Source organism: Lepisosteus platostomus, chromosome 5, assembly GCF_059453375.1.
Source record: "Lepisosteus platostomus isolate fLepPlt1 chromosome 5, fLepPlt1.hap1, whole genome shotgun sequence".
NCBI lineage: Eukaryota > Metazoa > Chordata > Actinopteri > Semionotiformes > Lepisosteidae > Lepisosteus > Lepisosteus platostomus.
Genome location: NC_142615.1, coordinates 3,544,611 through 3,571,344, shown reverse-complemented (window position 1 = coordinate 3,571,344; position 26,734 = coordinate 3,544,611). Strand labels below are relative to the sequence as shown.

Sequence of the window (26,734 nt, the reverse complement as noted above, 5' to 3'; positions counted from 1 at the left end):
TCACCTGTTCTCTCCGACCCGGCGCCGTTGCCTGGGGCTTCTCCGAGCTGGACAGGGACCCGGGCGATGGAGGAGGGGGGTGCCGGGGGCGCCGGGGGCCAGGAGAGGGAGGGATGGACAGCCTGTTCTGGCCGAACGCCTCGCCCACCTGGATCATGTGCCTGCTGGGCTGTGGGGACTGGAGACACACAGCAGAGCTTGATAGTGGGGCCCCTCTCCACTCCTGATTCTGTATGTGCTCTAGATCCCCTGTACTGAGCCTCTGATACATCTCTGGACACCAGGCGAGTCTGGACAGCATCTCCAGTAAGAGTCTGGACAGGTGGGTGTGTCTCTACAGTGTGTCCAGTGAGAGTCTGGACAGGTGAGTGTGTACAGTGTGTCCAGTGAGAGTGTGGAAAGGCGAGTGTGTACAGTGTGTCCAGTGAGAGTCTGGACAGGTGAGTGTTTACAGTGTGTCCAGTAAGAGTCTGGACAGGTGAGTGTGTCCAGTGTGTCCAGTGAGAGTCTGGACAGGTGAGTGTGTACAGTGTGTCCAGTGAGAGTCTGGACAGGTGAGTGTTTACAGTGTGTCCAGTAAGAGTCTGGACAGGTGAGTGTGTACAGTGTGTCCAGTGAGAGTCTGGACAGGTGAGTGTGTACAGTGTGTCCAGTAAGAGTCTGGACAGGTGAGTGTGTCCAGTGTGTCCAGTGAGAGTCTGGACAGGTGAGTGTTTACAGTGTGTCCAGTAAGAGTCTGGACAGGTGAGTGTGTACAGTGTGTCCAGTGAGAGTGTGGACAGGTGAGTGTGTACAGTGTGTCCAGTAAGAGTCTGGACAGGTGAGTGTGTACAGTGTGTCCAGTGAGAGTGTGGACAGGTGAGTGTGTACAGTGTGTCCAGTAAGAGTCTGGACAGGTGAGTGTGTCTCTACAGTGTGTCCAGTGAGAGTCTGGACAGGCGAGTGTGTACAGTGTGTCCAGTGAGAGTGTGGACAGGTGAGTGTGTACAGTGTGTCCAGTGAGAGTGTGGACAGGTGAGTGTGTACAGTGTGTCCAGTAAGAGTCTGGACAGGTGAGTGTGTACAGTGTGTCCAGTGAGAGTGTGGACAGGTGAGTGTGTACAGTGTGTCCAGTAAGAGTCTGGACAGGTGAGTGTGTCTCTACAGTGTGTCCAGTGAGAGTCTGGACAGGTGAGTGTGTACAGTGTGTCCAGTGAGAGTGTGGACAGGTGAGTGTGTCCAGTGTGTCCAGTGAGAGTGTGGACAGGTGAGTGTGTCCAGTGAGAGTGTGGACAGGTGAGTGTCTCCAGTGTGTCCAGTGAGAGTGTGGACAGGTGAGTGTGTCCAGTGAGAGTGTGGACAGGTGTCTCCACACAAGGACAGGTTCTTGTTCTCTCCTCACCTGCTGCTGAGCCTCAGGGGCTCTGAAGGTCCTCAGAGGGGGGGGCTCCTCAGGGCTCTGATGGGGGCGACCCGGCGCCGTTGCCTGGGGCTTCTCCGAGCGGGACAGGGACCCGGGCGATGGAGGAGGGGGGTGCCGGGGGCGCCGGGGGCCAGGAGAGGGAGGGGTGGACAGCCCGTTCTGGCCGAACGCCTCGCCCCCCTGGATCATGCGCCTGCTGGGCTGTGGGGACTGGAGACACACAGCAGAGCTGTCAGCTGCTGCCCGACTCCTGCCCCCCGGGGGGGATCGGACCGCCCCGCCGCCCCCCGACGCCCCCCGACCTGGGCCGCCGCGTCCCCCAGGTACGCCCGCAGGATGCGCCGCAGCTCGGCCGCGGCCCGGCGGATGCAGGCGTCCACCGCGGAGAAGTCGCAGCGGACCTTCGTGCGCTCGAAGTAGGACCTCAGCCTCTCCCTGGCCTCCCGGTAGGCGTCCAGCCTGGCGTGTCCCAGGCCCCGGAAGGGCAGGTCCTGGGGGGGGGGGCAGGGAGGGCGAATCAGGCGAGACGACATCATCGTGACACCCCCGCGACATCATCAGAGAGAGGGGGGGGGAGGGGCCCCAGCTCCCGTCGCCGTCGACGACGACCCCTGACCCCCACCCACCGCTCGGTCCCGAACAACTCACCGGGCCGGCGAGCGCGGCCCGCGGCCCGAACTCGGGCAGCAGCTGGTCGTACAGCGCCAGGCAGCCCAGCTGCAGGCCGGACAGGCTGCCCCGAGCCCAGGCGCCCAGGCGCCCCTCCACCCGCTGCACCAGCGCCTCCAGCTCCACACGCAGGCCCTCCCGCAGGCGCCACTGCGCCGCCGGGGGGCAGGCCCACGCCACCGCCTCCCACGGGGCCCACGCCACCGCCCCCCGCGGGCCGACCAGCGCCGGGGGGCTCAGCTGCTCCCGCCAGGCTTGGGCCTCGGGCTCCCGCCTGACGATCAGCTGGCTGGTCTGAGGAGAGAGAGAGGAGAGAGAGAGGAGAGAGAGAGGTGAGAGAGAGGAGAGAGAGGAGAGAGAGAGAGAGGAGAGAGAGAGGGCATGAGAGGAGAGAGAGAGGAGAGAGAGGTGAGAGAGAGAGGAGAGAGAGAGAGGTGAGAGAGAGGAGAGAGAGAGGAGAGAGAGAGAGGAGAGAGAGGTGAGAGAGCGGAGAGGAGAGAGAGAGGAGAGAGAGGAGAGAGAGAGGAGAGAGAGAGGAGAGAGAGGAGAGAGAGGTGAGAGAGAGGAGAGAGGTGAGAGAGAGGAGAGAGGTGAGAGAGAGAGGAGAGAGAGAGGAGAGAGAGGAGAGAGGTGAGAGAGAGAGGAGAGAGAGAGGAGAGAGAGGAGAGAGAGGTGAGAGAGAGGAGAGAGGTGAGAGAGAGGAGAGAGAGGAGAGAGAGAGGGCATGAGAGGAGAGAGAGAGGAGAGAGAGAGGAGAGAGGTGAGAGAGAGGTGAGAGAGGTGAGAGAGAGGAGAAAGGAGAGAGAGGAGAGAGAGAGGAGAGAGAGAGGGGAGAGGTGAGAGAGAGGAGAGATAGAGGAGAGAGAGAGGAGAGAGAGAGGAGAGAGAGGGCATGAGAGGAGAGAGAGAGGGGAGAGAGGGCATGAGGGCACAGAGAGAGGAGAGAGAGAGGGGAGAGAGGGCATGAGGGCACAGAGAGAGGAGAGAGAGAGGGCATGAGGGCACAGAGAGAGGAGAGAGAGAGGGGAGAGAGGGCATGAGGGCACAGAGAGAGGAGAGAGAAGGGGCGAGAGGGCACAGAGGGGGCATGAGGCCACAGAGGGGGCATTCTCCAGGAGGGGTCTGGCCAGTGGCCCTGCACCACAATCGGCCAGGCCGACAGACTCACAGCTCCGGGCAGCCTGGGCGGAGCCGCAGGGACAGTCTGCTCACTCCTCCTGCGACAGTCCGCGATCATCTCCCGAAGGATCTGCAGGAGGAGAGAACCGTCCCGTCAGACAGGACAGCGGACCGACCCCACCCCACCTCTCCAGTCCTTCCTCATCTCCACCACCATCATCATCATCATCTCCAACACTATCATCATCGTCACCAGCTTCCCCATCATGACCGTCATCACCTCCGTCACGATCATCACCATCACCAGCTTCACCATCAGGACCATCATCATCACCATCAACAGCTTCTCCACCCTCATCACCAGCTTCTCCATCATGACCATCATCATCTCCAACATCATCACTAAAACCTTCTTCATCATCTCCACTACCACCATCATCATCTCCACCACCTTCTCCATCATGACCATCTCCATCACCATCATCATGTCCACCATCATCACCAGCTTCTCCATCATGACCATCATCATCTCCAACATCATCACTAAAACCTTCTTTATCATCTCCACTACCACCATCATCATCTCCGTCACGATCATCATCATTCTCGCCACCTTCTCCATCATGACCATCATCATCTCCACCACCATCATCATCACCAACTTCTCCATCATGACCATCATCATCTCCACCACTACCATCATCATCACCAGCTTCTCCATCATGACCACCATCATCTCCAACACCACCACCATCATCACCAGCTTCTCCATCATGACCATCATCATCTCCAACACCACCACCATCATCACCAGCTTCTCCATCATGACCATCATCATCACCAGCTTCTCCATCATGACCATCATCATCTCCAACACCACCACCATCATCACCAGCTTCTCCATCATGACCATCATCATCACCAGCTTCTCCATCATGACCATCATCATCTCCAACACCACCATCATCATCACCAGCTTCTCCATCATGACCATCATCATCTCCAACACCACCACCATCATCACCAGCTTCTCCATCATGACCATCATCATCTCCAACACCACCACCATCATAACCAGCTTCTCCATCATGACCATCATCATCTCCACCACCACCATCATCATCACCAGCTTCTCCATCATGACCATCATCATCTCCACCAGTGATCATCATCACCAGCTTCTCCATCATGACCATCATCATCTCCAACACCACCATCATCATCACCAGCTTCTCCATCATGACCATCATCATCTCCACCACCACCACCATCATCACCAGCTTCTCCATCATGACCATCATCATCTCCAACACCACCACCATCATCACCAGCTTCTCCATCATGACCATCATCATCTCCAACACCACCACCATCATCACCAGCTTCTCCATCATGACCATCATCATCTCCAACAACACCACCATCATCACCAGCTTCTCCATCATGACCATCATCATCTCCACCACCACCACCATCATCACCAGCTTCTCAATCATGACCATCATCATCTCCAACACCACCACCATCATCACCAGCTTCTCCATCATGACCATCATCATCTCCACCACCACCATCATCATCACCAGCGTCTCCATCATGACCATCATCATATCCAACACCACCACCATCATCACCAGCTTCTCCATCATGACCATCATCATCTCCAACACCACCACCATCATCACCAGCTTCTCCATCATGACCATCATCATCTCCAACACCACCACCATCATCACCAGCTTCTCCATCATGACCATCATCATCTCCAACACCACCACCATCACCAGCTTCTCCATCATGACCATCATCATCTCCAACACCACCACCATCATCACCAGCTTCTCCATCATGACCATCATCATCTCCAACACCACCACCATCATCACCAGCTTCTCCATCATGACCATCATCATCTCCAACACCACCACCATCATCACCAGCTTCTCCATCATGACCATCATCATCTCCAACACCACCACCATCATCACCAGCTTCTCCATCATGACCATCATCATCTCCAACACCACCACCATCATCACCAGCTTCTCCATCATGACCATCATCATCTCCACCACCACCACCATCATCACCAGCTTCTCCATCATGACCATCATCATCTCCACCACCACCATCATCACCAGCTTCTCCATCATGACCATCATCATCTCCAACAACACCACCATCATCACCAGCTTCTCCATCATGAGCATCATCATCTCCAACACCACCACCATCATCATCACCAGCTTCTCCATCATGACCATCATCATCTCCACCACCACCACCATCATCACCAGCTTCTCAATCATGACCATCATCATCTCCAACACCACCACCATCATCACCAGCTTCTCCATCATGACCATCATCATCTCCACCACCACCATCATCATCACCAGCGTCTCCATCATGACCATCATCATCTCCAACACCACCACCATCATCACCAGCTTCTCCATCATGACCATCATCATCTCCACCACCACCATCATCATCACCAGCGTCTCCATCATGACCATCATCATATCCAACACCACCACCATCATCACCAGCTTCTCCATCATGACCATCATCATCTCCACCACCACCATCATCATCACAGTCATCACCGTTGCGATCTCTATCTCCACCCATCCCCCCCCCCTCCTCCTCCTCCTCCTCTCCGCTGGAGACTCACATGCAGACACTCCTCTCTTGCCGTGCGCTGCCGGATCTTTCTGATGACCAGGTCCCGAGACGGGATCTGTGGGCAGACCCATAGTTTCAGTCCCTCCGCCCCTCCACCTTCTCACAGCTCCGGAGCGAGGGAGCGAGGGAGCGACCGCGGCCCCGGCGGTCTGAGACCCCCCTCGCAGTCGTCCTCACGGCTAACGAGCGCGCTAACGAGCAGCCGAGCGGCGGGACTCACGTCTGTCCGGGGCCTGGGGCTGGTGGCAGCGAAGTTCCTCGCCCGGATCTGACGGCATTCCAGGATCACCTCCTTCAGGAGCTGGACACACACACGCAGTGTGATCTTCATCAACCACATCATCATCATCACTGATACCTTTATCATGATCTTCACCACCTTCATCTTGATCGTCAACATCACCGCCTTCATCATCATCATCATCTCCATCACAACTTTCATCATCGTCACACCATTACCATCCTCATCATCACCACTTTCTTTATCATCGTCATCCCCCCCCTACACCTTCATCATCATCATCATCATCATCACACCATTACCATCCTCATCATCACCACTTTCTTTATCATCGTCATCACCCTCACCCTCACCACCTTCATCATCATCATCATCAGCAGCAGCAGGACACACTCTTGTCTCTTACTCGTCTATACTCCTTGTCCAGCGCCTCAGTGCTTGTCGCCCCTCTCTGGACGTTCGGGGTCCCACCCGTCTCTGTCGTGACCTGCCGGAGGGTCGACTGCGTTAGTCACTCTCTCACCCTCACACTCCTCACCCTCTCACCCTCACACTCACTCCCTCACCCTCACACACCAGTGGAAAGTGAGCGAACGAGACCTCCGTCACTCAGCCCTGCCCCGAGATTAACGAGCAGATTAACGAGCAGATTAACGAGCTGGCGCCTCGCCGCAGCGCTCGGCTCTCAGCGCACACCTGGACAAGCAGCTCTAAGGGCTGCTGACGGGGAGGAGACAGCTCACCGCTCGCTGGGCCTCGGACCGGGCTCCAGAACCTCTGGCCACTCCCTGCCGGCTCTGGGCGGAGCCTCCAGGCACCTCCTGCCAGACCTGGGGGTGTCGGACCCGGTTCTGCTAGAGACAGACACACACAACCCCTCTGAGTCCCCCTGCTGTGAATTACTGACTGCTACTGCTGCTGCCAGCACTACTATTACTCCTGCTGATACTCCTGCTGATACTACTGCTGCTATTACAGCTAACACAACTACTATTACTCCTGCTGATACTCCTGCTGATACTACTGCTGCTATTACAGTTAACACTACTACTATTACTCCTGCTGATACTCCTGCTGATACTACTGCTTTTATTACAGTTAACACTACTACTATTACTCCTGCTGATACTACTACTGATAATACTGCTGCTATTACTACTGATACTACTGCTGCTATTACAGTTAACACTACTACTATTACTCCTGCTGATACTCCTGCTGATACTACTGCTGCTATTACAGCTAACACTACTACTATTACTACTGCTGATACTACTACTGATAATACTGCTGCTATTACTACTGATACTACTGCTGCTATTACAGTTAACACTACTACTATTACTCCTGCTGATACTCCTGCTGATACTACTGCTGCTATTACAGTTAACACTACTACTATTACTACTGCTGATACTACTGCTATTACTACTGCTGCTATTACAGTTAACACTACTACTATTACTCCTGCTGATACTACTGCTATTACTACTGCTGCTATTACAGCTAACACTACTACTATTACTACAGCTAACACTACTACTATTACTACTGCTGATACTACTACTGATACTACTGCTAATATTACAGCTAACACTACTACTATTACTACTGCTGATACTACGACTGATACTACTACTGTTACTACTGCTGTTACTACTGCTGATGCTACTACTGTTACTGCTGCTATTACTACTGATACTACTGCTGCTATTACAGCTATTACGACTAATATTACTACTACTGTTACTACTGCTGATACTACTGCTACTACTACTGATACTACTGCTATTACTACTGCTGCTATTACTACTGATACTACTACTGTTACTACTGCTGATACTACTACAAATACTACTACTGTTACTACTGCTGCTATTACTACAAATACTACTACTGTTACTACTGCTGCTATTACTACTGATACTACTGCTGCTATTACAGCTATTATGACTATTATTACTACTGCTGCTATTACTACTGATACTACTATTATTACTACTGCTGCTATTACAGCTAATACTACCACTATTACTACTGCTGTTATTACAGCTAATACAACTATTATTACTGCTGCTACTACTACTGCTGATATTACAGCTAATACTACTACTATTACTACTGCTGCTATTACTACTAATACTAATACTAATATTAATTAATTAATATTAATATCACAGCAGACAGGAGTACCAGGGGACTCACAGCTCTCTGGACGCTGGCCTGGACTCTAGACTCTGGTCCCACTCGCCGGCGGCTCTGGACCACAGCCATCTCTGTCGGCACCTGTTGATGGGTCAGTTCTGTCAGAACAGACACACCAGTGGAGCCCGAGCTCCCCTCACACACTGATATACAGCACACACACACAGATACACACACACGCTCACACACAGATACACACACATAGATACACATACACCCACAGACAGATAGACAGCACACACACACAGATACAAACACACTCACATACAGATACACATACACTCACACACACAGAGATACAAACACATGCACACACACAGATACAAACACACAGCCACACACAGATACACACAGATATACAGCACACACACACAGATACACACACACTCACACAAAGATACACACACATAGATACACACACAGAGATACACATACACCCTCACACACTGATATACAGCACACACACACAGATACACACACACACTCACACACAGATACACACACATAGATACACACACACAGATACATATACACCCACACACAGATATACAGCACACACACACAGATACACACACAGTCACACACAGATACACACACATAGATACACACACACAGATACACATACACCCACACACACAGAGATACAAACACACACCAACACACACAGATATACAGCACACACACACAGATAAACAAACACACAGATACTACACTGTATATACACAAAAAGATATAAACTCACAGAAAGACACACACTCAAATACACACAATCCCAGATACCACACACCACAAACCCACACAGACACATGACACAGATACCACACACACTCACAGACGCACACAGACTATATGAATACTAGTATAAATATTCTCACAGTAACACTATCACTAATACATGAATATTATCAGAACTGTTAATACTGTAATAGTGTTAGTATCACCAACACTATCAGAAATAACATCAATACTACAATTCATACAAAAACTAACACTGTAATGGTCAAGAAAACATGAATATAAATGAATATTAATGCTGAAACTAACAGTAACTCACAGTAACGCTACCATCACTAACACTATCAGTAGTAATAACATCAATACTACAATTCATACTAGAACTAACACTAATATTGTCAAGAAAGCATGAATAGAAATGAATATTAATACTGAAACTAACAGTAACTCTCAGTAACGCTACCATCACTAACACTATCAGTAGTAATAACATCAATACTACAGTTCATACTAAAACTAACACTAATATTGTCAAGAAAGCATGAACAGAAATTCATATTAAGATGAGCTTACTACTGGGTGACTTCCAGCTCTCCGGGATAGGGGCCTGGCACCAGAACCCGTGATCTCTCGCCGGCGGTTCTGATCCATTCCGGCTCGGATGGGTCGGTAGCCAATGACACCTAATAAAACTGTAAAAAGGGACGTTTGATCAAAAAAATATATAAAAAATCACGGTTTTAAAATGACACTCGTTCGGAATCACTTTCCATGTGTGTCTGCAGTATATACAGGATATGTGTGTGTGTGAGACAGTATATACAGGATATATGTGTGTGTGTGATATCTACTGTATATATATATGTGAGACAGGCGGTGTCTACAGTATATACAGTATATATATATGTGAGACAGACGGTGTCTACAGTATATACAGTATATATATGTGAGACAGGCGGTGTCTACAGTATATACAGGATATATATATGTGAGACAGGCGGTGTCTACAGTATATACAGTATATATATATGTGAGACAGGCGGTGTCTACAGTATATACAGTATATATATATGTGAGACAGGCGGTGTCTACGGTATATACAGTATATATATATGTGAGACAGGCGGCGTCTACGGTATATACAGTATATATATATATGTGAGACAGGCCTTGTCTACGGTATATACAGTATATATATATGTGAGACAGGCGGTGTCTACAGTATATACAGTATATATATATGTGAGACAGGCGGTGTCTACGGTATATACAGTATATATATACGTGAGTGTTGCTCGCTGGTCTCTTCGGCTCTTCAAAGCGCCGCCGCCCTGACGCCTCGGACGCGCCGCCCGGTTGCTACGCGTGACGTCACGCCGCTCTGCGCGACGGGCCGGGCCGGCCGCCGCCATGGTAACGCGGAGCGGCGGGAAACGTCACAGCAGAAACGGTCCCGTCGCGACACCCCGGATAACAGTCCCGTTACTCCGAGAGGGTTTAAACTGGAGCAGACGGGGGGGCTGTGGTTCATGAGGGGGTCGCGCTTCCCTCTGGAGCCGCGGTCCGGAGACGTTAACCCCGCGTCCGCCCCCATCACGGTCCCTGAGGGCATTAAAAACCCCGGGACACCGAGCGGGAGAGCAGGGGCTGTGCGGACTGAGCTCCTCTCGGGGCCGCAGCACTCCGGTCCCCCCAAAACTGCCCCCTTAATATCCCCCCAGCTAGTCAAACACCCCCCGCCTGTCCTCCTCATCACCCCCCTCTCTGAACTGGCTCCATCCCTCTGCTCTCCTCCCCACTGAGAGCTGCTGTGTGCTGAGCGGACTGGAGCATCACCCAGGTGGGGTACACACTGGGGGGGCTGGAGGGGATCCCCCTGACCTGGGAAGAGCTCCGAGGGGAGGGTCCGGCAAGGCGCTATAGAAGTGTGAGCAGTCGTTATTATCATTATTATGAAAACACTTTCTCTTTCGAGCGCTAAAACGGATTCGGACTGTTGCCCCCACAGCTCTGTCCGCTTGAGAGCTGCTGCCCGAGCTCCCGGAGACACTTATTGAAGAATCACGCTCTGACACGAACGCGAGTGACACGAAACGCGCTCGATCCAGGATCGATACCCCCGCCGCCCGTCCGGACCGCCGGACGATAGCCGATAGCGGGACCCGCCGCGGGACCCGCCGCGGGACTCACCGATCGATGGAGTCGGTTGTCCAGCTGATCGATTATCTTCCGCTGAAGCGATTGGTTGTCGATAGACGAAGCGATCGATACCTCCCCGCCGTGCGACTGCCCGTGCGGTCTCGCGCTCTGACTCCGGCGCTCTCTGACGCCGGTCGGGCTCTGTGACGTCACAGCGGTGGTTGTGACGCAGCGCAGACGCAGCGCAGACGGCTGTCCGGGGACCAGGGTCGGGGGGGGACGGGAGACGGGGGACGGGGGCTGTTTCTCAGACAAATCACCCCAGTATCTAATAATAATAATAATAATAATAATAATAAGAATTGCTTACTCTTATATAGCGCTTTTCTGGACACTCCACTCAAAGTGCTTTACAGGTAATGGGGATCCCCTCCACCACCACCAGTGTGCAGCCCCACCTGGATGATGCGACGGCAGCCATAGTGCGCCAGAACGCTCCCCACACAGCAGCTCTCAGTGGGGAGGAGACACCCCTACTCTTTTCGGGAAACCCCCTGGGATTGTTAATGAGCACAGAGAGTCAGGACCTCGGTTTGACGTCTCATCCGAAGGACGGCGCCTGTTTACAGTCCAGTGTCCCCCGTCACTATACTGGGGCATCAGGACCCACACAGACCGCAGGGTGAGAGCGCCCCCTGCTGGCCCCACTCACACCTCCTCCAGCAGCAGCAGCCTCAGCTCTCCCAGGAGTCTCCCCTCCAGGTACTGGCCGGGCTCACACCTGCTGGGCTCCAGTGGGGCTGTGAGCTGGGTGAGAGCGCCCCCTGCTGGCCCCACTCACACCTCTAACACCACTAACACATCTAGTTAAATCAAATCAGATCACATCAAGTCAAAGTGTACTTCTCAAACGCACAACAGTGCAGCAGCAGCAGCAGTTGCTGGCAATGAAAGGTCTTTTCCGCGAGCTCACAAGAATCCCAGAAGTCCCAACAATCACAAAAACACAAAAATCACAACACTGAGGTTATGAAAATAAGGTTACACGATAATAGCTGTAAGAGAAACGGAATCAAACTCAATATGAGTGGAGCTGTTGTGTGTCCAGGGTGTGTGCAGTATATCCAAGTAGTGCAGTCATGCTGAATACAGTGAAAACTGTGTGTCCCTGTAGCCACTACAGGTGATCTGCTGAAGGAGCCGCAGGCTGGCTGTTCAGCAGTCTGACTGCCTGGAGGTAGGAGCTGTTCTGTCGTCTGTCGGACTCGGACCGGATGCTTCGGTACCGTTTACCGGCCGGTAGGAGGGAAACCAGTCTGTGACTGGGATGACTGGGGTCCTGGAGGATGGGCCCGGCCTTCCTCAGACATCTCGCTGAGCAGATCTCCCGGATGCCTGGTAGCTCACAGCCGGCGATGAGCCGCCCTGACTGCGCCCCCCTCTGCAGGACTCTGCGCCCCCAGCAGGCAGGGATGCAGCCAGGCGGGGTGCTCTCAACAGCGCCCCTGCAGAGGCTGGCCTGGAGGGGTGACGGCGTGCCGAACCTCTTTCGCCCGCGGGGAGAGAGAGAACAGGGCGCCGCCGCGCTGGTCTGACCACGGTGTTGGTGTGGGGCGTCCAGGTGAAGTCCTCTGAGATGTGAACCCCCAGGAACCTAAAACTGCTGACCCCCTCCGCGGCCGTCCCACTGGTGTAGAGAGGAGTGCGATCGGTGTTCTCTTGTTGCTTTACTGTGTCGGAGTTCAGGTCCCCTCCAAGGTGAACTCGCTCTCATTGCGACGTCGTGCGCTCTTCCTGAGGAGAGCGATCCCCCCCCCCGTCATTTCTGACCCCCTGTTTTTCGGTCATGTGGCGCTGAAGTGTCGCACGGGGTGTATCTGGGCCGAGACACAGAACCCCAGGGCCCCCGAGGAAGAAACACAGCGCTGTCCTCAGTGGGAGGACATGAAATAACGATCCAGTTTTGGGATGAGGATGAAGATGGACAATGTGTGTTTATTATCACCTTGAAGCTGGGATGACCACAGCGCTGGATGAGACAGGTGGCCCCTAGATTCACACTAGGAGAAGGTTTGCGCCGACCCACAGCGCCCTAGAAGATATGAGCAATGAGTTTATGTGACTCCTCCCCCTCTTGCGGCCGCCCGTGTGACGTCACTTCCCCCCGGAAACTCCGGGCGGCGCACAGGCGCGCAAGTTGGCGGGACTTCCGGTTGTCGCCCCTCCTCCTTCCTCTCCCACCCCCTCGACCCGCAGGAACGAGTGAGCGCGACGGCGGCGGACTCGGGTAAGGCGGAGTGTGTTGGTAGAGTAAAACGGCAGAGTTTAGAGACGACATGACGATTTCAGACAGAGAAAAGTGACTTTTTTTCTGTTTAACGATAAGTTTCCGCTCGTGACTACGGTGCCGTTAGACGCGACCGTTACTGCGCGTGTGGGAGGAGGCTCGCGAGAGAGCGCTCGCGACAGGTGCGCGGCGTCGGCGTCTCCGCCAGAACCCGTCCGTTAAAATAAGAATTATTATAACTATTATAATAATTATCAATAGAAAGTGTTGGAAACCATTCCCTCGGTGTGCAGAAACGTGCTTTAGTGGACGACATATTGCCCCTGTGCGGAAAGGAGCTGAGAAAATGCTCTCGTCAGGTTCGCGGCACCGGCGTTTTTTTGTCAAAACCGGTCAATTAAAATAATAATTCGCGTTAAACAGTGTCAGAAACCATTCCCTGAGTGAGCGAAAACTAACTTCACGGAAAGTCACGTCCCCCTCTGGTGAGTTTGTCTTGAAAGAAAATGCTCGTGTCGGGTTCACGGCGTCCAAGTCTCTATCACAACCGTTGGAAACCCAAATTATTATGAATAAAAGTAAAACTGTTAGAAATCATCCTCTAACTTATCGTAAATGTGCTCTGCTGAAAGTAACTGAGAAAATGCTCGCTTCAAGTCGTTAATTATTCATCATTATTCAATTTTAAAGTATTAAGTTACAAGATTTTGCCTTAGTCATAGTCGACCACAATGTGTTTTACTGACTTTTAAATATAATCCACTAAATTTTAACCTTTTAATTAGTCTTTAAATTGACTAAAACAATCAATTTTAGTCCCCTTTTCTCGTGTAGTCTGTTTTTTTTGTGTAACGGTACAAAGGTTTTAGAATTGTGTTCATTTTAAAATGTATTCAGTTGAAAATGAATTAAATATTCAGTTTATTTTTTGCCTCGGAATATTAAGTTTATTCCTGTTTAACCTACAAGTAAGGCTGTTCTTAATAGATTTGTAATTGTGTGACAACCTGTAACTTGCGACGTTAAGCAAGAAACGTGCAGAAAACGACTCGGGAACCTAAACTGAGAAAATATTTCACCCATCTGATCACCCTCTGTCCCCCAGAGAGGTCAAATATGAAGGACAAGAAAGAATTGTGCAATAAAGGACAAATAATGAATCTGATATAGAGACATCATACAAATCTTTCCTAAGAAGAATCTATTTTGCTGTGGTTACTAATAATTCTTTACTTGTATGTAAGGTTTATAAAAGCCTTTTTTTTCCCCCCAAGTTTCAATGCATTATTATAAATATATTCAGTAGAGGCCCCTGCCAATAATGACTTTGCAATAACTACAGGGGACTCACTGCCTGAGGTACTTAAAATATATATATTAAAACCGGGCAGGCAAGCAATATATCCGTTCTGTAACTCACTGGTATAGAATTATTCATAACTAGCAGCTGTGTCACCCTGCAGGGAAATCCGACACTGTTTAGATGGAAAGAAGTTCTTTTTTAACTTCTCTACCAGCCTAGTCTGTGCTTCTGGACATTTCTGTGTATTTATTTGGGGTGCTGTACGTTAAGAGGAGCATAGAAAAATGCATAAGTTAGATAGTTATAAAATCCTGTAAAAATATATACCTTTATATAATACGTAGCAATCGTTTGACTAGAAATGTGCCGTTTGTATGGTAGGTTGGGGGAATACGAAAACGATTCAGAACATAACCCGTGCTCAGTCCTTCTCTGATTGGCAGATGCTTTTATTAGAAAAAAGAAAACTTGGATCACAACTTGTTGTGTTTTTAAACAGTGAATTCTGGACCTTACAGAGCTGCTTGTGTAGTAAAGAAAGCGAGGGGCTTTAACCCCATGTCTATCGAAGTTGATATAATGACATGTTTGTGCTGCTGAAATGCTACAGTTTTTCTACATGCTGCATAATAAATGTGAATAATCCAGATGGGAGAGCTGTGTGAAGAAGGCCAGAGTCTCCGAGCTGTCCCACACTGCCCGGACTGGACACTCTGCTGTCAGACTGGCTCCGAGTCCAAACTGGACACACACTGGTCTGTGGACAAAACACACGACAGCAGAGTGAGACACTCAGACCTGAGGCAGAGCTGGGCAACACACACACACACACACACACACACACACACACACACACACACACACTGGACTGCCAGAGCTGGACATCTCACTCAGACACACTCTCACACACAGACTGGACTGCCAGAGCTGGACACCATACAGGCACACAGACTGGACTGCCAGAGCTGGACACCATACAGGCACACAGACTGGACTGCCAGAGCTGGACACCATACACGCACACAGACTGGACTGCCAGTGCTGGACACAATATACACACCCTATATAGGCCACAGGGGTCTGTGCTGGAGCTCATGGTTCAATGCTTAATCCACTACTGTTCCTCTCAGTCACACCCAACAGTGTATCCTGTCTCAGGCAGCGGGTCTCAGACTCACCTCCACCATCTTCTGCTGGGTAGAAAACTCGTCCGTCCGGCTGCTCTCTCCAGCGCAGAGTGTGGTTCCCCAGGAGACCCCGCTGGGCCAGCAGGTCCTGCATCTGAAGACACAGACGGACAGCTCACATGGCGCCAGCGGGCGCCTCAGACACAGCGCTAACACCCCTGGATTCGAGCAACACAGGTTCGAGCTGCGAAACATCGTGTCGCAGAGCAGATCTGCTCCGTCTCTCCTGCTGAGCCCCTGATCTGAATCCCTGAGGATCAGGGACAGGAAGTTTCCCTTTATAGCCCACCTGTCGACATCTGGAACAGTCCGGCTCGTCGCGGACGCCCTCCTCGGAGTCTGAAACGCTCCCTTCCTGGGGGAACCCCAGTCACGCACCAGACACACTCAGCTCCCAGAAGGGGCTCCCGCCTACCTGCTCCAGGAGTCTGTGTTTCGTCTTGGCGGCGTTCTGAATCTGTTCTCTGCTCCCGGCGATCTTTAGCCTCAGGATGGTTCTCTTCCCCGTCCTCCTCTGTGGATCTGGGGCGACAGGCGTCGCAGGACAGAGAGACACCCGAGAGAGAGGGAGACAGAGAATGAGCGCTGTTGCCCCAGTTTGAAAATTGAATCAACGCTTGCCGCCACATTTGACTTGCAGTCCAGAGCGGTCCCTCAACACTGGTGTTCACCAGCCATGCCCACTGGTTCACCCCTGATGCAGGTGTGAGAGGGGGAGAGGAGGGGGGCCGGCCTGCAGTTGGGGGGTGTGGGGTCACTAACAAGGCCGACAGTCTCCTGGTTCTACACTGGAGTGCGAGATCGAGCGCAGATCTCTCCTCGCTCAGCAGTCAGGTGAGAGGCCTGGTCTGAGAGCAGACGGCTCTGCTGTCGCCACCTGCTGGTCAAACACGTGCAGAACAGGGAGTCGCCCTCAGTACCTCTGGAGCAGAGGAAGCTCAGCTGCTCCTCACAGCTGCGGTTGGTCCAGCTGCCCCCTCTGTCTCTGTCCAGGGCTCCACAGGGGTTGGGAGCAGGCCGGCCAGGGGCTCCCCCTGTGCCCCAATTCTGATAGACCAGGGGAGCCTTGTTCGCCCAGAACCAGGCCCCCGAGACTCGGTTCTGCCGCAGGCCCAGCCAGACCAGAGTGGACTCAGCAGACTGGGCCTCTTCAACAGCGTAGCTCTGCTCCTGGTGTGACAGGATATCCGCCAGGCCAGTGTGGTGAGTCTGACAGTGATCCAGGGCCTCAGCCCAGGACTTCTCCTCTCTCACCAGGACGAGCTCTCTTCTGTCTGCAAGAGAGAGACACAAATTAAAGCTGAATCTGTGTCTCTGTAGGGTCCCCAGACGCCCCATCAGGACACGAACCCAAGTGGAAAACAGAGCCGTCCTCACCCCAGTGACAGAAGAAGGGTCTGATCTCACTGCAGTTTGTCTCTGTCCATCCGCCTCTCGGGCTGCCCTGCAGGTCCACCTGCGCACATCTCTGTCCACCTGCTGACCCAGGCTGCCCTCCTGCCCAGTTCCTGAAGCTGGACGCCCCCTGGTCTGACCACTTCCAGGGCTCGTTGTACAGGCCGATCCACACCCTGTGACCCCGTGCTGACCTCCGAACCTCCTCATTCTCACTCTGGCTCCTCACACTGACCAGCTCTGTGTGCTTCTGTCTGCAGAGACTCTGGGCTTCAGTCCAGGTCTGGTTGAGTTCAATCAGGGTGACGTTACTGCGCCCTGAGCAGACAAGAAAATGTATCAGTGAGTCAAAATGTCAGTGAGATAATGGAGTGATGGACTGTCCTCTTACCTGTGTCGAGTGACAGTGTTGAAGTGTCTCTCTGATTCAGAGCAGAGAGACGTCAGTGAGACACTGGTGTGATGGACTGTCCTCTTACCTGTCTTGTTGAGACACATGAAGTAGTTTCTCTTCTGACAGTCTCTCTCTTCCCATCCTCCCTCAGAGTCCATCAGCACACAGACGTGCCCCTGGGTTAGAGTGTAGGGGCTCCCTGCAGCTCCCCCAGACCCCAGGTCACTCTGTGTGTTCTTATACAGACCAATCCAGGCTCCGTTTGCGATACAACTGTTTGTCAGGCTGAGAAGTTGTCTCTGCTGCTCCTCAGTGAACACAGTGACCAGGTCTGTGTGACTGTCCCGGCAGTATTTCTGAGCTTCAACCCATGACTTTTTGTCACATATGAAGTGGTACTGCTCAGAGGAGTTTGTAGCTGTAAATAAAATACAGATAGAAATATGATTTCTGTACATTCTGAAATTGTCGTTTACTTGATGTTCTGTCTCTAAATTCATTATTGGCTCTTGATGTAGTTCTGTGCTGCTGCTGGGAGACTGAGATCAGACGAGGGAGATACAGCTCTCTGCTGCTGTTCTCTCAAGCTGGATTCTCCTGAGACAAACTCACCCCCCTGAGCTACTGCCTGGGGCTCTGGGACACTGTCAGGGCTGGACTCACCAGTGTAGCAGAAGAAGGGCCTGCCTCGGACTTGAGTTGCGTCGTTCCATTCACCTCTTTTATTGTTATTATATATATTATCTTTTAAATAGATCACAGTGTACAGGGCTCCTCCACTGGGCTGCCCAGGACTCCAGTTGCGAAACCCAGAGCGCCTCCCGTCAGACCACTCCCAGCCATCCTGGAGCAGAGCAATCCAGACAGCGTGTCCCTGCGCCGTCGTCCGGATCTGTTGAGACTCTCCCACACTGTCCACCCGGGGCAGGTCGGAGCAGCTCTCTCTGCAGTGTCTCTGGGCTGCAGCGAAGGTCTTGTTTTCCCTGATCAGCCTGTACTGCTGTCCCGCACCTGTGAAGACAACGATCAGGAGTGAAACTGTAGTACCTCAGGTAAGGTGCTCCTTCCCTTGGCATTAGTGACAGCAAAGTGTTTTAAGACTACAAGTCCCACAATGCTCTGCACAGCAGTCTATACTTAGAGGGGAGCTGTGCGGCTATTTTCAGATTTCGTTGTTAGAATCAGCACTGACGAGTGCACTCCAGACCACAATTGGAGTAAAATGTACACCGTGACTTAAAAACCTCCAATTTATTTCACAGAATGGGTGAAATTTTCAGGTCTGTGCAGAGTCGTGTTCTGTGGTTCAGAACGAGGCCACAAATCTCCCAGTGAGGTGTTGCAGCCCTGTGACGCTGGAAACAAGCAGGCCTGTGAGCACAGCTCTTCTAATCCAGTAGAAAATACTGCTCTCCACTTCGACGGTTTTACCCACAACTACTACTTTCTTGTTAGTCAACTCTGCGTGCAGAGTATCGCCATCAATGAATTTATAACCAGTCTGATAATTTGGGACTGCAGGTCTCCTTTTCACAACAGCTCTTGCTCTCGGATTGAGCCCTGTGTGCAGTGTTGTCTCACCTTGACTCTCGCATACAAAGTAGTTCTCCTCGCTGCAGTCTCTCTCCTCCCAGAATCCCGCTGCGTTGAGAACAGCGCAGGGGAGCTGACTCCTCCAGTGGGTGAAGGTCAGGACCTCTCCGCCAGACCACCGCCAGCTCTCTCTGCAGTCTCGGTACAGGCCTATCCAGGCTGTGCCATTGGGCAGGTTAGTGGTGTTGAGGACTGTGTCCATGTCTGCTGTGCTGCTGATGGAGGCCAGGTCAGTGTAGTTGTCTCTGCAGTGTCTCTGAGCGTCGGTCCAGTTAAGGGGTGAGTCCACAAAGTAGAACTTCCTGATGTGGCCGGATCCAGGAGGACAGAGCACTGGGGACAGAAAACCAAGCAGGTGGAGTTCTGGCGAGCAGCAGCAGCTGTGCTTTAGAAAGTAGTTAATAACCTCAGGCTACTCCCGCGACCCCGGTCCCCTGAGAGAGAAGGATATCGCTGGGGAGGGGGTCTGTACAGAGACACAGGAGGCAGAGCTCCCCTCCCTCCTCCTCTCCCTCTTCTCCAGAGAAACCGGGGCCCAGGGAGTCACCTGTAACCTTGCCTGTCGTGTCCAGGATTCGCCGGGTATCACCCAACACCGATACCTGCGGCCCGAGTGCTGGAACGAGGTTGAGACAGAGGTCAGAGGTCACTCACCGGCCAAGGCCAGCAGCAGACAGGCCAGCCCCTCCATCTCCATCTCCGCGGCGCCGCTGGGAGGTCAGGCAGCGCGTGTCCAAGCCCTTCTCTGGACAGGCAGTGGGGTCGGTCCGCTGGCCAGCCCCTCGGACAGCAGAGCTGGGAGCCGGACAGGAAGTCACGCAGGTGATCACCTGAGTGCGCCGTCGGTCAGCGTGTCAGACAGACATCAGGAGCAGCAGCAGAAGGGACAGCTGTCTCTCTCCCTCTCTCTTTCCTCTCATTCACTCTGTACTTGTCTCTCACTGTCTCTCCTTCTCCCCTCTCTCTCTGTACCGGTCTCTGTCCCTCTATCTCTCCTTCTCCCCTCTCTCTCTGTACCTGTCTCTCTTTCTCTCCTCTCTGTACCTGACCCTGTCTCTTTCTCTCCTGTCCTCTCTCTCCCTCTCTACCTGTCTCTCTCACTCTGCCCTGTGTTCCTGGTACCAGTTAGAATACAATACCAGCTATTTATTAACTAGGCAAATCAGGAAAGTTTATCAGGTGTCCGCTGGGGATCCTGTTCTAAACAAAGCAGGAGCAGGACACTGAGACCTATTGTGTCATGACCCCCCCCCCCCCCCCCCCCCCTTCAGACTCCTGCGCAAGGGGGAGAGTCCGTCAGGTGAGAGGAGAGCCTGACACAGGCCAGAGCCCCACCAGGAGCACAGACAGAGTGACAGAGTCACATTTAAACACATTAGATCTCTGTATCAATTGGTGCTCTCCCTGTGTTTATTGGTGTGCTCGCTGTATGCTGTATTAACTGGTGCTCTCCCTGTGTTTTAATTGCCCCTCAGGGGTGAGTGCAGTGCCCTGGGACACTGCTCTCCCACACTTACCTCTGCTCCTCGGGGTGTCCCTCTGTCTCGGCGCCTGGCTGGGTGGGAGACGAGCTCTCTGTCTGTCTGCCTGCGCTGGTATCGCTCTCTGCCTCGCTGACGCAGCCGGTATGGAAATAGAGCTCGATCGCCTGGCCCCAGCTCACAGCTTGGACAAGGGTGTGTCTGTGAAGCTCGTAGAAAACACAGGACTGACACAGATCCCTCCTGCTCTGGAGCCCCACAGGGGCAGAAACTGTTGCATCCCTCTACCCCAGCTCCAGAGCTCAGCCCCTCTACCCCAGCTCCAGGGCTCAGCCCCCTCTACCCCAGCTCCAGGGCTCAGCCCCCTCTACCCCAGCTCCAGAGCTCAGCCCCTCTACCCCAGCTCCAGAGCTCAGCCCCCTCTACCCCAGCTCCAGGGCTCAGCCCCCTCTACCCCAGCTCCAGAGCTCAGCCCCCTCTACCCCAGCTACAGAGCTCAGCCCCCTCTACCCCAGCTCCAGGGCTCAGCCCCCTCTACCCCAGCTCCAGAGCTCAGCCCCCTCTACCCCAGCTCCAGGGCTCAGCCCCTCTACCCCAGCTCCAGGGCTCAGCCCCCTCTACCCCAGCTCCAGAGCTCAGCCCCCTCTACCCCAGCTCCAGAGCTCAGCCCCCTCTACCCCAGCTCCAGAGCTCAGCCCCCTCTACCCCAGCTCCAGAGCTCAGTACAGGAATGTTTCTCTGTAATTAACGAGGCTGGTAACTGCTCAGTGAAGTCTCTGTCTCTGCCCGAGTGGCTCTGCAGGCTCTGTTCTCATCTCACAGATTGAATCTCACAGATTCAGTTCATTAGAACTGTTTTGGTGAAGGGACTTGGAATTTTATTTCATATAATAATGTTTTGCAGTGGCCTTAGCTTGTTAGTGAGTGATTCTTTTTCATCACTGTGATTGTTTATTACTCAGAGGTGACCTTTCATGGCAGTAGTTTAAACTTTTACAGACAAGACGGCAAGATTTATGATCTGGGAATGGAGACGTTTTAAACACTCAGTATTTGACACCTGAGCGTCGGGTCTTGTCTGAAGTCAGAGTTTTCTCTTTGTAACTCCACACACTGATGAATAAACCTGCTTGGCTTCTTACTGCAGTGGTGACCGAGTTGTAGTTGTGGTTTGCGGTCTCGGTCTCTTTCACTCAGAGGACAGGCAGTGGCTGCTATGCGGGTCTCTGTGCTGCAGCTTGGGTTTATTCAGTTCTCTGTAGTACAGCTTATTAAGCTTCTCCAGACACTGGCGATTTAACTGAGAGCGGATTTACATCAGGGATCCTTTGCTGAGACCATCGGAAGAGCTGTGTCTGTGTGCGGCCCGTCCTGGTGTTTCTCTCCCCCTCTCTCAGCAGGTCCAGAGCTGCCCCAGAGGCCCGGGTGGCGATGAGCTCAGCTCCCCCAGTGTGAGTCTCTAGGAGGCGGCCGCAGGACTTCGGAGAGGGCAGGTCACCCCCCCCCTCCACCCCAGGGAGGGCGAGACCACCCTTCACTCTGACGCCTGAGCAGGGCAATCGGAGGAGGTGGCGGCGGTGCTGTAGGCGAGTGGAGGTTACATCCAGTCACCACCGGGGGGCGCTGTGTGAGTCAACAGAGTGCCACTCAGGAGGGGTAAGAGATGCACACTGAGAAACAGACAGTTACCCCCTACATACGCACACACACACAGACAGACACAGAGTCCTAGACGTGCAAAATAAGTTTGTTTCTCATTAAAACTGCAGGTGTCTGACTTCCTCTCCTCTTCCAGGTGTCTGAGAGTATTTGTGTGTTTTTTGGGGGTTTTGCTATGCAGACGGCACCACGCCCCCTTCTGCACACCCGTGTTTGTCAGGCACCAGGTGTGTGTGTGTCTCGCCTGTTGGTGTTCAGCAGTGGAGATGCTGTGTCGTCTTCTCTGTTGTCCCTGTGTGTCTGTCACCCGTGTCGGCAGAGTGTCAGTGCAGTCCTGGAGTGCTGTGTTCGTTTTCCTCGTAGTGTCATAATGTTTGCCCTGGGACAGACCAGGTGAGATGTACAGGCTGTCAGAATGCTGTTGATGACTTTGACAAGTTTACTACAAATTAATTACATGGGTTACCGTGACAAAAAGCATCAATATCAAAGTTTCTAACGGTTGCCTTGCGATCCTTCGCCGTCTTGGGAGGAGAAAACAGAACTTGAGTGAAATAACTGGCGCTCGTATCCGTCGACAACATTCTGGCACAGAGCTGTGAGGAGGAGGAGCGCGGTGCTGCCGAGTCTTCTTCAGCCGACATGCCCCGCCGGACGTGAAGGAACGGGATGTGTCGCCTCGTGCTGCTGACCTGGTGACCTTCGGCGTCCCCAGACCGCGAGCGGAGGGCGGACAGCCTGGGTTCTTCTCCGAGTGAGTGTTGTGTTGTTTCGGTACTGGGCTAGTCAGTAAAGCGAACGGTACTTTTCCAAATTGGCTCTCGTTAATAGCAGTAGTATTGGGTGATCACAGTCATGTTGAGTCGCTGAACCAGTCGGGTGTCTTTCCTGAACATTGAGCGATTTGGATGTTTATTGTGAAGGATGTTCGTTCTGTTTTTCACTCAACCAATCGAACTCTGTACTGGGTTGTTGCCACAATCGTTAGTCACTAAACCGGCATTTTTCCCAAAAATAATTATTGTATTGTATTGGATATTCACTGTACTGTGCTAGTGCTAGTTTCTACATCGGCCACTCTCTGTCCTGAAAAATGTTTGAATATTTACTGTCCTTGATATACACTGTCGTGGTTAATTACGAAACCAGTCATTCTCCTTGTGAGATGTTCACTGGAAAGGTAAGTCACTTCAATAGTTATTCAATAATAATAAACTATTTTATATAGCGCCTTTAAAGGTGGCTTCTCAAAGTGCTTTACGGGATGACAATAACAATAAATAAGAAGACTACACCAGATAAAACACAATGACAGCACACAGAGGAGACCGGGGGTGGTGGCACTAGGAGAAGCAGAGGGGTGAAGGACAGAACCAGTTCAGGAGAGGCTCTTCTGAAGAAGAGGGTTTGGAGTCTGGATTTGAAGGAGTTTGGAGAAGGTGACTCCCTGATATCCTTGGGAAATATCTGATATTTAATTATATTAAATTAATTATAGTTAATTATTTAATGGAATATTCACCACACTGGGTGTTCACTGTATTGGGTATACACTACAATCTTTTTGATTGATTATTGTATTGGATAGTCACTGTGATCTTGTAAGTTCCAAACCAGTGGTTTTCCCCAATTAATTATTGTATTGGATCGTCCCTGTACTGGGAGTCACCCCCTTGCTGGTCACCACTTCAGACTCGCTCTGTCCTGAATCATTTGTGAATTGAATATTAACTGTACTGGAGATTCATTTTAATTGTCAGTTACAAAACCAGCCGCTTTTTGGATGTCCACTGGAGGGAAAGTGTCCAGACCAGTTGGTTTCTTTCCTGAGTGATGTTATTGCGTGTTCACTGTCCTCAGTGGTCACTGTAATGGTCAGTCCGTCTCTGTCCTGAAGACCTGCTGTATGAATGTTCACTGTACTCAGTGGTCACTGTAATGGTCAGTCCGTATCTGTCCTGAGGAACTGCTGTGTGAATGTTCACTGTACTCGGTGGTCACTGTAATGGTCAGTCAGTCTCTGTCCTGAGGAACTGCTGTATGAATGTTCACTGTCCTCAGTGGTCACTGTAATGGTCAGTCCGTCTCTGTCCTGAAGACCTGCTGTATGAATGTTCACTGTACTCGGTGGTCACTGTAATGGTCAGTCCGTCTCTGTCCTGAGGAACTGCTGTATGAATGTTCACTGTACTTGGTGGTCACTGTAATGGTCAGTCTGTCTCTGTCCTGAAGACCCGCTGTATGAATGTTCACTGTACTCGGTGGTCACTGTAATGGTCAGTCCGTCTCTGTCCTGAGGACCTGCTGTATGAATGTTCACTGTACTCAGTGGTCACTGTAATGGTCAGTCAGTCTCTGTCCTGAGGACCTGCTGTATGAATGTTCACTGTACTCAGTGGTCACTGTAATGGTCAGTCCGTCTCTGTCCTGAAGACCTGCTGTATGAATGTTCACTGTACTTGATTTCCACAGTCACGGTTAATTGCTAAAGCAGTCATTCTCTTTATGAGACAGTCACTGGACAGGACAGTCGCTACAGTACTTGGTGTCACTGCTTGTCAGTTATTTTATTGCATGCTCGCTGTCTCAGCCCCTGTCCCGAGGACCTGCTGTATGAATGTTCACTGGACTTGATTTCCACAGTCACGGTCAAGCCGGTCATTCCCCTCACGGGTCGTTCACTGGAAAGGTCCGTCTCGACACTGGTTGGTGTGACGGCCCGTTGTGTATTTTACTGCATGCTCGCTGTCTCGGCCCCTGTCCTGAGGAGCTGCTGCACTGGACGATGACTGCAGGGGCTGGTCGCTGCACGGGGCGCCGGGGACGGACAGAGTAATGGGCACGCCTCACGAAGAAGGACGATATATTTCCAAGTGTGTGAATCGCACTTGGAAAGGACTCTTGTGTATTCATGTCAATACTGTCTGCTGATGTTTCTGCCCTAAAAAGACACGTTCAGATCTGCAGCTGAGTATGTGAGCGTTTGGAGCTGCGTGACGGACCTGACAGATGTTGGAAGAGGTCAGGTACTCGGGACCCGGGATAGCAGGGGTGGTCCGTCTCTCCGAATCGCCGGCAGAACTACTCGCCGTGTGCAGGGGCGCGGCGCGGCGTGGAAGATCACCAGGGAGACCGGCACCAGGAAAGAGCCGCGGCCGTCGCCAGCGGGGACAGAAGGGCGCGTAGCGGCAGAGGCACCGAGACCCACCACACCCACAGCGGCCTCCGAAACCAGCGCTGGGCCGGATCGCCCCCCCCGTGGCCCTCCCGACGCCACCCGCACTCGGCTGGAGGAGGGGGCACAGCACCCTGGGATAGAGGAGGACTCCCGAGAGGCCGGGGAGCTGGGAGCCAGCGACACGGCCTCCTCGCGGGAGAAGACGCTGCCCAGGTCCGGCGGCGTGTTGACCAGCTGGGAACAGGCCCCCTGGGCTGAAGGCACACACTGATCGGTGGGGGGCTGTGCATGAATTCACAGTCATGGTCTGTATTGGTTGGACGCTAAAGCAGTCGGTATCTCCTAGAAATAGTTATCTGAGTGAGTCAGATGATGAGCTGAGTAAGGATCTTTTTTTGCTGGAAGAGGGTAAGCGCTGGGTTTTCCTGTCCTCTGTCTCTCGCTGTGGTGGAGGCTGGGGCTCGGAGGCCTGGACGCTGCTGGGAGCTGCCGATGTACCTGCCAGCTCAGGAGCACCGGCTGCAGGTGATGCCTTTCTCCAATGCCTCCTCACCTGGACCTGATCCGGGGTTCTCCCTTCTCTTCCAGAGGAGTTCCACCTCCGGTGTTGCGATTTGTTTTTTTTTGTCTCCGCTGTGTCACAGGCTCTCAGGAGCTCTTCAGGAAGAGAGCCGGCAGAGGTCTGAAGTGGATCTCCTGGACTCCCCCCTGACCGGTCTGCTCCCAGTCCTGGCCTGGACTCTGGGATTCGCTGTCGGAGGTGAGTCTTGGATCAGGAGTCGAACCCTGGTCCCTGTTGCTGGGTGATGGTGGGGTGGGGGGGGGGGAGTCTGTTTCTCCCTTCTTGGCGTAAGGTGAGCCAGAGCCTCTATTGAGAATCTCAAAGCCACCTGGGAGACACACAGTGATCATCCTGCAACAGTAACCCTACCTGGGAGACACACAGTGATCGTTCTGCAGCAGTAACCCCACCTGGGAGACGCACTGTGATCATTCTGCAGCGGTAACCCCACCTGGGAGACGCCCAGTGATCGTTCTGCAGCGGTAACCCCACCTGGG

At 52.4% G+C, this 26,734-nt stretch overlaps 2 protein-coding genes and 2 long non-coding RNA genes across 10 annotated transcripts in view; 2 read left to right on the top strand and 2 right to left on the bottom strand.

Moving 5' to 3' along the window:
* LOC148662523 (uncharacterized) overlaps nt 1-11,400 on the bottom strand; it is a 16,894-nt gene extending 5,494 nt beyond the window's left edge. For 2 of the 4 annotated variants that reach the window (XM_088631160.1, XM_088631162.1), the window contains exons 1-12: nt 11,250-11,400; nt 9,633-9,751; nt 8,325-8,405; nt 6,863-6,973; nt 6,526-6,606; nt 6,099-6,179; nt 5,868-5,933; nt 3,240-3,320; nt 2,051-2,365; nt 1,705-1,893; nt 1,382-1,612; nt 5-178 (exon numbers count right to left, since the gene is read on the bottom strand). In XM_088631160.1, coding sequence (XP_088487286.1) covers nt 5-178; nt 1,382-1,612; nt 1,705-1,893; nt 2,051-2,365; nt 3,240-3,320; nt 5,868-5,933; nt 6,099-6,179; nt 6,526-6,606; nt 6,863-6,973; nt 8,325-8,405; nt 9,633-9,710 — 1,488 coding nt within the window. In that variant the 5' untranslated portion in view covers nt 9,711-9,751; nt 11,250-11,400. Of the gene's footprint in view, nt 1-4; nt 179-1,381; nt 1,613-1,704; nt 1,894-2,050; nt 2,366-3,239; nt 3,321-5,867; nt 5,934-6,098; nt 6,180-6,525; nt 6,607-6,862; nt 6,974-8,324; nt 8,406-9,632; nt 9,752-10,343; nt 10,580-11,249 lie in introns of those variants that run through there. The other 2 variants (XM_088631163.1, XM_088631161.1) reach the window with 2 other exon arrangements.
* A 1,848-nt stretch (nt 11,401-13,248) lies between these two features.
* On the top strand, nt 13,249-18,796 carry LOC148662522 (uncharacterized). Of its 3 annotated transcripts, none has more exons than XR_015936347.1 (4): nt 13,249-13,485; nt 15,947-17,178; nt 17,296-18,093; nt 18,283-18,796. It is a non-coding gene; the product is annotated as an uncharacterized LOC148662522 (long non-coding RNA). The 3 variants fall into 3 exon arrangements; XR_015936346.1 differs by having other exon boundaries at nt 15,932-17,178; XR_015936345.1 differs by having other exon boundaries at nt 15,919-17,178.
* LOC148662521 (C-type mannose receptor 2-like) lies at nt 15,220-20,151 on the bottom strand. 2 transcript variants are annotated; one of them, XM_088631165.1, is made up of 9 exons: nt 20,012-20,151; nt 19,346-19,690; nt 18,428-18,775; nt 17,850-18,182; nt 17,353-17,688; nt 16,896-17,249; nt 16,391-16,497; nt 15,967-16,069; nt 15,220-15,545 (listed from the first exon to the last, which is right to left on the bottom strand). In XM_088631165.1, exons 1-9 carry the CDS (start codon nt 20,052-20,054, stop codon nt 15,508-15,510), a joined length of 2,007 nt encoding a protein of 668 aa, XP_088487291.1. In that variant the 5' UTR covers nt 20,055-20,151; the 3' UTR covers nt 15,220-15,507. The 2 variants fall into 2 exon arrangements, with proteins under 2 accessions (XP_088487291.1, XP_088487290.1); XM_088631164.1 differs by lacking the exon at nt 15,220-15,545 and having other exon boundaries at nt 15,866-16,069.
* Nucleotides 19,410-26,487, top strand: LOC148662520 (uncharacterized). The gene is made up of 6 exons (XR_015936348.1): nt 19,410-19,532; nt 19,881-20,179; nt 20,833-22,494; nt 23,092-23,251; nt 25,088-26,200; nt 26,320-26,487. It is a non-coding gene; the product is annotated as an uncharacterized LOC148662520 (long non-coding RNA).
* The last annotated feature ends 247 nt before the right edge of the window (nt 26,488-26,734 follow it).